This window comes from Cryptomeria japonica, chromosome 6 (genome assembly GCF_030272615.1).
Source record: "Cryptomeria japonica chromosome 6, Sugi_1.0, whole genome shotgun sequence".
Taxonomy (NCBI): domain Eukaryota; kingdom Viridiplantae; phylum Streptophyta; class Pinopsida; order Cupressales; family Cupressaceae; genus Cryptomeria; species Cryptomeria japonica.
Genome location: NC_081410.1, coordinates 165,582,578 through 165,592,873, shown reverse-complemented (window position 1 = coordinate 165,592,873; position 10,296 = coordinate 165,582,578). Strand labels below are relative to the sequence as shown.

Sequence of the window (10,296 nt, the reverse complement as noted above, 5' to 3'; positions counted from 1 at the left end):
CTGATAAAACACATATGACAAAATACTTTAGCCAATCGAATCAAGTCCCCATCCCCTTTAATGCTTATCAATGTTCACTCCTCAATTCAAGGTTTAATTTTGCTATCAATTTACTCCCGATTAATGTTATATATTATGGTTCAGTCTTTTCACTGTGGGGTGAGTGGAGAAATTGGGGGAGCTCATCATCAGATTGTACAGAAAAAGAACCGAACTGCAAAAGACAACGTTGGCAAAACTGATTGTCTTATAGGCTTTCAATGCATGTTAAAAGTAGTTAATGTATTTGCGAATCTGATTCGCAGGTGGTGGTGAATTTGTTGACTCGACCACATTCTGAGGATGTTAGTTGGCAGTTAATTTTGGTTGTTAACCAAATTCTTCATTTGAGTGCTTCTTTGGATTTTGTTACTTTTTTGCATATTCCTAGGGAGTGGAATGGTGTTGCAGACTGTCCGGCCAAATGGGCTTTTGATCACATGCATAACTGGAATGTTGTGGATATGAGTCAGTTGCCCCTGGATTTGTCTCTTCAGTTAGATCACTTAGTAAATCTTGAGAGGGCGGGTTGATATCCTTGTTTTGTATTTCTTCTGCTTTGAATAAATTTTTACCCCCTTTTATTTAAAAATAAATAAAATAGCAGTTGTTGTTCTTCATAATGGATTTTGGAGTTGAACTTAGAAATTTTCAGCCTGGGCACAAGATGAAATTCACGACAGTAACGTTGCAACATTTGACGGCAAAACGTAGATTGGTCCTTTTAACGAGAAGTTGCACACTCCACGTGCACATCGAACTGCCTTCTAAGCAAAAAGCACAATCACAGACATGCAAAAGGTTAACCTAGAGACGTGATAATATTTGAACGTGTGTTGTACTCAAATTGTGGTGCGTAGGTGGTACGAGTTGAGACATATATACAGAACCTTAAACCGGTCATCTTTAGGTAGTTAAGGAAAATGTACAACAGAAAGTGTGATTTCAAATTCACAAGCCTCCTATGGTTATGGATGCTCAAACTCTTAAACCAACTATTTCCCTACTCTGTACTTATATATAGATGTAAGGAAAACCGTAGCTAACCTAAATGGGTATAGTGGAGGCGGCATTGAGCAATTTTGGGACTCACAACTGCATTAGCTGCTCTGCCCAAAACATGGTGTTTATTATAGAATTCATTTCATCTGGCCTTCACAGTCGTCCACAAATTTAGACCATGCTGCTCCCTCTATAAGGTAGTCTTTCCATTTCTTTTTGTTTTGTTTTTTAAATCTCCCTTTCCTAGCACTTTTTCCCATACAAAAGTTTTCTTTAAATCCCCTCATTGCATGATGTCTTCTTCACACTTGTAAGCTCATATTGCATTGCTGTCATGTTGAGAGAAGGAGCTCGCTTAGGTGACATTGTAGTGCTTATGCTTGTTCTTGGACTACGAGAGAGGGGTATGGAAGCAGGTCTCACAGGTAAGGTTTATGCTCCTTGTTTCTCTTATCTCTTGGCTTTTGTTTGTTACTGTGTTGTAATGGTAGTGCTAGAGGGATGCAGACCAAATCCTTGGAAGTTTTGTAATGTTTTTGTTGGGCTACTGATTGAGTAAGACTGAAAGATTATTAAATTACCTTTGCTTCATTCTGCCAATGTAGTTGTGAATCTTTTTGGGTTGGACCCATTTTTGAAAGAAAGAATTGTGTTAAAGAAGTTTCTGGTAGAAGACGCTCTTGTATGTATTGCTGATTAATAAGCAGTAACATTATGGGTTTTTCATAGGTGCAATAGAGGTGTTAAAGAAAGGTAACTCGCAGAAAAAATTCCCGCCTTTCTCTTGTTTCTCTGGTCATTGGAACGAGCTAGCAAGTCTGAACAAAAAAAGGCGCTTATTTCTCTAGGGAAATTGAAATAAATGTTCTTTTAGGCTGAGGAACCACCCAAAAGTCCATTTACCCAATTTATAGGCTTCCTCCTTCCAATCTTTAACACATGCAGAGATTCAAGATCTAAGCTTGACATGAACAGAAAATGATAACAGGGGATACTGTTAGCTGTCCTATCATTATACTATAATGCCTGCCATGTATTATTGTATCGGTTTCCTTCTGTTTTGCCTAGTTCAAATTGCTTATTTCCTTTTTTTTTTAGGTGTTTACTTGGGTTTAACTTTGTTCATCTCAATTCAGAACTCCAAACCCCGTTTATTGAGCTGATGTGCTCAATAATCAGTCAAAGGCAACTCGAGTAAATGACTACAATGTGCCTATGATGCCTGTTATCAATTCTCTATTTGTTTTGAAAACAATTCTTTTTATAGTTTTCTGATACTGATAGCCAGTAAGTTCTATGTTGTAACACCTTGCAATCTCATTATTCTATTGCAATGGATAAACATCACTCTAACTATGGTTGTGTTACATAGTGTTGGCCATAGTAGAATAAGAAGTCGAGTAAGCCAAGTTCTTTAAGGTCATTACAAACCCTAATGTTCCTTAACCAAATACAGTTCCCTGCATATGTTAATCCATTTAGTTAGTGTACATGTAGTGAAATGGAGGGTTTGAATTTACGCTTGTTGCTTATTATTCCCTCTCAAAAATGTTAACGTGTACTATTCCCGATGGCTGCCAATGTATAAGCAAATTTGGGTCTCATTTTGTATATTCATACCCTCTTCCCTATCCAACTAATTAATTGGGAAGGTTTGAAATCACATGCAATGGCATCCTAACCTCTGTATGCAAGAGAAAGCATCAAGCATTTTCTAAATGCTTGAATTTGATAGTTGCCATTTAGTATCACTATGTCTGTTTGATAAGTTCATATTGCAAAGAAACATTTCTTTTTTGTTATTAGCTTCGTGAATTTATGCTTCATTCTTCTTATTTCTATATATTTTTCCTTGTCAATTTTATTTCCGTATGATTGATTTGCTCTTGCTCTTTAATAGAGCCCAGGAAGCACTTTTAATGATCTCTTATCTACCTCTTGTATTTCTTTCCGAATGAAGAAAATCCCCCGTCTTTGTAAAATCTCATTTCAAGCAATAGAGAAGAAAGGATGATTTCTGACCTATAGTTTTATGTACGAAAGAGTGAAGTGCAAACTGAATATTTAAGACTATAGTCATAGTGTAGTTCATTTGACTTAATACTTAAATTGGCAGAACAATAACGAAAGTTTATGATGTTTCCCTTCCTTAACGTTCTGGTGTACTGCAGCCATTCCTAGGTACGAATATGACTAATAACTTAGTATTGTTGTTATATCAGAACCATAGCAACAGCCTTGTAATTCAACTGAATCAAAATCATAAGAATGCAGCTTTCTAATAAATAGGTGTTCAGAATGAGAATCTCAAAATGGCCATCTCATTTCTTCTTTTCAGCAAGTGTGTGCACTGTTTGCATATTATTGCTTTCCTGAATTCACCAAACGGCTCTTTGGACTTCCAACTACACAGCATTTCAGTTACAAATGAAAGACCTTAAATATACTGGGCAAAGAAGTAGAAGTAGAACTAACTAATGAATGGCCTTCAATCTGGGGAAACAAGAATATTCTTTTCTCATGAGACGATAGAGGCCTGCCTATATGACTAGAATCATTGATTACAGTACTTTTTAACATTCTAATCACAATGAGATAGTAAAGGCCTATGTGACCAAAATTATCGATTATACTACCATTGACAAATTCATGAGACAATAGGGGTTTATATGATGAAAATTATTAATTACAGTACCTATTTCAGCCTTTCGGCAAGAAAAAAAGAGAAATCAGTAATTTCAAGCAAAGACATACTTGTCCAACATTTACATGAATTGGGACTCAAAAGTAGATATGATATTGTTCCTCTTACTAAAGATAGTTATCTTTCCACTCCATTCTAAAATGCAGATTTTTTTACTTGAGGTTTTCATCTTCATTACATGAGAAATCTAATCTGGGTTGTGGGTAAATTGTAAGGGCATATTTTACTCAATTTATACAATGAAATTATCCTCGAAATTGTGTTTCAGTTTACTCTGTTTCTAGCCTTCTAGTGAAGGCTCAATTTTGTTTGATTAAAATAATTCTGTATGAAGGAACATTTGTTTCATTTTGTGTAAGCTCTTGGCTATGCAATTGGACATCTCCAGCTGTCCAGTCTCGTTTAAATGAAGAAGGTGATTGTCAATCTTCATTAGTAACCTATATACAATTTGTAATTTATTTAACTTAATATAATGTTTTGCAGGTTCTCCAAACTAACCCTTTAAAGGACAGAAGAAATTTAGGACTATCAAACTACAGTATAAATAGGCAGAGCTGAAAGTTTTGTGAAGGTGATTGAGATTTCAGAGAGTGGGATTATGGAAGGAAACTTTGATCAGGGTGCAGACGTAACCTTGAAATCTCCTATTAGGAAGCGAGGTCGCCCGTGCAAGGCTGACATTGTTCTTGTACCCAAAGAAGTTGCAGTTCTTGGTGTTCCTTCCATGTCTGACAGTAAACCCCTAAAGGCAGGGCATAAGGAGACTGGTATTTCACAGTCCAGTTTGGGGAGCAATTCTCTAATTGGACAAACTGTCCAAGGAGTACTTGACGGATCATTTGATGCAGGATATCTTATTACTGTGAGGATTGGGGAATCTGATACAATTTTCAGAGGAGTGGTGTTTGGACCTGGCCTATCAATACCACCATCAAAACTGAATGATGCGGCCTCAAATGTAAAACAAATTAAGAGAGACAAAAATAGTGTAGCCTCAAATGTGAAAAAAGCAAAGAAAGACAAGAAACAAACACCAGTAGCACCAGCCCCGGTAACCTTGTTGGAAGTATACAAACCAGCTCCTACCATTGAAAGCACTACCGCATCAACTGTCATGACAGACATGGAAGTGGAATTGAAGAACAGACTTGAAGTTCTTCCCCAGCAGAATGACTGTTTGGGTCTGAGGTCTGTTCCTGAGGTTTCAAATGCTGTTGATGAGGATTTTAAATTTGAAATTTGTGATCCCGTGGAGGCAATTAAGGCTTGTTTAAGGAACCAATGTGAACCTATACAAGATGATGCCCACATCCGTGTAAAAGCTGAATAGAAGAGCTTCTGTACAACCAAAAACATGGATGTCAACGTTTTGGCCACTATGGGAGTACTCAACGCTGCGATTTAAAAGTCTTGGACAAAAGTAATGTAACAATTCCTGCTTGTAATGCCCGTTCTGCCTGCAATTAGAATGCCAATCAAAATTTTGCTCGATGTAATTTGACTTTTGGGGAGAAAGAAATACCTCCGAAAAATCATATGAAATTTAAAAAGATATTATCTCATAGTCATGAAAAATGTATTTAGCTAATGGAGGGTACTGTAATTTCTGGTTTGTGATGAAATTTCACAGAATTTGGGTTTTTCAGAGTTGTTAAGCACGTTCATGCCAGCATGGGAAGAACCACAGTCAAGAAAAATGTATTGAGTTAATGGATATCACTGAACTTTCTGCCTTCGATGATATTCATAGAATTTTGTTTTCCCAACTATATGCATTTCATCTTAGAAAGAGCCACAAATAGCTCATTATTCATATGAACTTTACCAAGATATTAATTGAAGCCATGAAAAGTATTTAGCTAATGGATCATTGGATAATATCATAGTACCGAACTTTCTGTCTTATAATTTTTTTTTTAGCAGAATCTTATCTTAGCCAAGTTTTAGTAAAATGTATTTAGCTAATGGATAGCAGTGAAACATCTATTTTAAGACAATCTACGCATAAATTCGTTTTCCCAAGTTTATAATATGTCAATCTCTTAGAAAGAACCACAGATTTTTTAATTAATCATATGAAAATTTACCAAGATATCATTTGAAGTCATGAAGTATATATTTATTAAATGGATAGATCATAGGATCTTACGTCTCATGAAAGTTTTCACTCGCTTTCTAAAGTTTTCAGGCATTTGCATTTCATCGTAGGAAGAGCAACAGATTTCTCATTGAGATCTCTTAGAATTTTACATAATAGCTTAACAAGCTGCTTCCTAACATGTCTTGTCATATCGTTCTTCTGTAATTGTGCCAGAGATGCATTGACCGTGATCAAACAGAATCAATAATTAGCTTAGGAAGGGTTTTCTTGTTAACCTTAATTTCTAAAATAATTTGGTTTGTGATGATAAAAAATTGTCATACAACAAATAGGGAATCTTGAACACAAGTTTGTATTTCTAAATATCATATATCAATGTATTATCCTGCCTCTTTGCCACTTTCCTCCGCTGTTTAATCTGATGGGAATTCAGTGGAACAATTATGATTCTATCCAGGATTATCTTGTGGATCAGAACACAATCTTTTTTGAAGATGAAAGTCCTTAATATGTAATATGATAGTGGTCCGGTCCTGATTTTATCTGCTGGAATATTTGGTTGGAACAGAACACTTCAGCTTCATAATATATTATATGATAGTGGTCTTGAATATTTGGTTGAAACACAACCAGAGAATTTTTAATGGTTCCAGTAGGCATTTCAATTATGTTTGGGGTTAAAAAACCTATCAAAATTAAAATTGGTGTAGCTTTGAGAGACAATTCTGGAAATGCTGGCATGTGAGGTATCTGTTAGGATCAAAGTGACAAGATTAAATGTTAGGATCAAAGTGACAAGATTAAATTCTAGTTTGCTGGTAATCGTGAGGTATCTGTTAGGATCAAAGTGACAAGATTAAGTTCTAGTTTGCTGGTAATCGTGATATTGGTTCTAATAATTTTGTTGAAGTTATGATCTTTCATTTCATCAAGCTCCATTAGAAGTCATGCAAAGGTATTTTGTTGATATTATTGTGGAATCTGATTTTAAAATCTTGATTGATCACTTCGAAAGACAGGATTCCTCTTATTCCTCTTACTTTCAGCAGTTGTAGTTGAATGAATGCAAGATATACATTAACATCTTCATTTGTAGTTTCCAAATTGTTAAGTGCAAGATATACATTAACATCTTCATTTGTAGTTTCCAAATTGTTAAGTGCAAGATATACATTAACATCTTCATTTACATCTTCATTTGTAGTTTCAAAATTCTTAAGTGCAAGATATACATTAACATCTTCATTTGTAGTTTCAAAATTGTTAAGTGGAACCATACTAGGTTGCTGATTTCTTTAGCTAAATCAACATCTAACTAGAATAGCATCAATAATTCCTCTTACTTTCAGCAGTGTAGTTGAATGAATGCAATAATTCATCTTCATTTGTAGTTTCAAAATTGTTAAGTTGAACCATACTAGGTTGCTGATTTCTTTAGTTAAATCAACATCTAACTAGAATAGCATCAATAATTCCTCTTACTTTCAGCAGTGTAGTTGAATGAATGCAAGGCATAAATTAACATTCTCATTATTGGTTTTATTAAGCAGAACCGTACTAGGTTGTTGATTCTTTACTAAGTTAGCATCTAACTAGCATAGCATCAAACTAGAATAGCATCAAGGTTGAAAACAAAGATGTGTCTTTCCGGACTTTGAACAAAGACTTTGGTGTTATTGTGATTGCTGATTAGAAGGCTTCTCTGGACTCTTATTGTAGTCTCCTTTGTTTCCTTAAGAGTCCCCTTTGATTCCTTATTATTAGTACTATCATTTTTTAGTTGGTTTAAGCGGTTTTTCTGTTAGCCATGCAAAGCAAACATTATCTATTGGTTTGATACTCAAAGTTTGTATGATCTTCACCGGAATAAGTGCCTTTGTCTTGTCTAAAGGGTTTGGAAGGTTCTTTTTTTCTGTACTGATTGTCTATTATCTATCTGAATTTTCACGAGTCTATAGATTTGGTGGGTCATAAGTCTTTTTAAACTGACAAATCTACTCTATAATTGATTTTTATTTTAATCACTTTTTAACCTTTATATTACTAATAGTACTACTGTATATTATTTTTAATATCAAATGATATTAGCAATATAAGTTGAAATTGTATTGTTATTATATTGTACCTGTTTAAACACCTTAATCTGATACAAAAAAGTTCTCTATTGATTGAAAAAAATCACTGGTGCTTGATTGAGCAACTCAAATTATACCCACACCTGACCAAAAAAAATGTTTACAACACCAATGTCTGAACATCAACAACAGTAATGTTGAGATATTATTCTGAGTCATTAAAAATTATGATTTAAATTTTAATTTAAGAAAACCTACAGAAAAACCTTTCAGAATCAATAAATATGAATTAGATTACATTATAGTGCCAGAGTCGGTAGTGACCATTGAAAAGATTTTGACATGGCATTACTAAAGGACATGCGTGAGTGTTTTCTCTAAATCTGTGTACAGTGTAGACCCATTTGTAGTTTGTCTTCTTGGAGCTGCCCCGTGCTTCCCTTACGAGGTTTTGTTTGGAGACTTTGGGGTTAAGGGCTTAGGCTGGAGAATGAAAGCTTCAAATTTGAGCTAAGCCTTTAATCTTTCCTTTCTAAAAAGATTTGAATATAGTTATGAATTCTGAAATGCCAATATTGATGGTAAAACATTTGATCAAAGTTTGGCATAAAGAGATTCTTGACTGAGTCGGAGCATTGTTAAAGAAAATGACCTAGTAGACACAAACAGGAGCAAAGAACACGGCTGAAAAGTATACTACTAATAGTAAACCCAATGAAAATGGACAAGAACAAACCATGTTTGTCCTTCTCTGTTTTAAAACAGAGAGCAGAATGCATCATTGTTCCGTGGAGTTTCTTGATAGGGGACCTGGGATGCAGGGATGGGTGCACTGGTGGGGGACGGAGCTGATATACAAATTGAGGTGAATTAGAATCTTCAAGGCAAATGTATAATATAACATTTCTGTGAGTGCCTCATGAAAGATACTAATTTCCACAATGTTAAAGATTGCAAACAGTGTGTAATGGCATGTGTCATATAACAAACAAACAAACTGGTGGAGGTGGTGGTACTGTGGAAGACATTTCCCCTAAATCCCTAAATCTTGAACACGTGCCATACAGAGGATGCAACATCCCCGTGGAACAATGGAATGCATCTACATCTATAGAAAATATTTATTTTGTGTCTCCTTGCATGGAGAGAACATCAAATGTCCCAATTGCGAGTAGTAGCTAAGGCTTATTCAATCCTGTAACTGAAAAATTACACATAAAAGCTGGAGAATTACCCATGCCCTGCATATGCTTAAATCCCAACAAACTCCTCAATACCGTAGAAATTGTTATATGACACCCAAATAAACTTCTGAAACACAGATCCAACAAGAATCATAACCAGATAATTCAATACTTTTTTTTGATGTCGTTGTAAATCTTAAAAATCCATTCAAACAATAACAACAATTTTCACAAGCCATCATAGACTTCAATGGAAGTCAGTACAAGTACAAACAAACTACAACAGATCAAGACATTTTCCTTTTCCCAAAGAGAATTCCTTAAGGTGAGATTCTCACATCCAATAAAAATAAACAATCCAATCTCTTTCTGTGCATTTTACCATCCTTGAACAGGCCACCGACGAGTTGGGTCAGGCAACCATGAATTTCTCTTCTTAACTTTCACTTTTGCCTCTTTCATTTCATCAGCAGGCTTCATTTGCCTCTGTGGAAAAATGCCAAAATTAAACTTGGCTGTTGTCGTCCTGACATTGTGTGACGCAGACCTCAACTTACTTCTCCATCTGAAAGATCCCGATTTTGGGGCTCCTTTAAAATCTCCATAACATTCAGGCTGCTGCTGCTCATCCATTCCAAAGTCTTCAATTCTCAGGGATTTGCTTAAAACCTCATATTTGGTTAACCTCATGCTCTGTGAAGTCAGAGTCTCTGCCAAAACGAAGCTTTCTGATTGCCTATATGACCGAGACTTCCTAAAGCTCAAAGATCTGACTATTTCTTTGAGATGCATTTTAGCCCAAATGGGTTTGGCAGAAAATTCAATAACTAGGTCTACAGACGGAGGCAGAAAATATCAACCACAAATGAACAAATTGATGGCGTTGACAGTCGCCATTTAAATTTCCTGGTGGTTCGAAACAAATTCTCCATCTCTTGCCTTTTTTTAATATTTTTTCATATGTAAGAGTCACATAAGGTAGTTTTCAAAATATGCACAAGCTAGGAAAGTCAAACCTCAAGCCTAGGGTTTTATACCTATCTATTTCATCCTAGGGTTTGGTTTGTCATGTATGACGTGTGGGCCTCTTTTATTAAGATCAGAGATTCACATGATTGGGTTTTGGCTATTGTTTTCCAAAAAAACAGATCAAAAAATATTATTATTAGCCTTTGTGATTGGGATTGA

The 10,296-nt window shown here is 35.3% G+C and overlaps 1 protein-coding gene across 2 annotated transcripts; it reads left to right on the top strand.

Annotated features, from left to right (window-relative positions):
- The first annotated feature begins 989 nt into the window (after positions 1-989).
- Positions 990-5,611, top strand: LOC131033233 (protein METABOLIC NETWORK MODULATOR 1). Of its 2 annotated transcripts, XM_057964400.2 has the most exons (3): positions 990-1,238; positions 1,389-1,466; positions 4,232-5,611. In XM_057964400.2, exon 3 carries the CDS (start codon positions 4,347-4,349, stop codon positions 5,076-5,078), a length of 732 nt encoding a protein of 243 aa, XP_057820383.1. In that variant the 5' UTR covers positions 990-1,238; positions 1,389-1,466; positions 4,232-4,346; the 3' UTR covers positions 5,079-5,611. The 2 variants fall into 2 exon arrangements, with proteins under 2 accessions (XP_057820383.1, XP_057820385.1); XM_057964402.2 differs by lacking the exons at positions 990-1,238; positions 1,389-1,466 and adding an exon at positions 1,493-1,596.
- Positions 5,612-10,296: the final 4,685 nt, after the last annotated feature.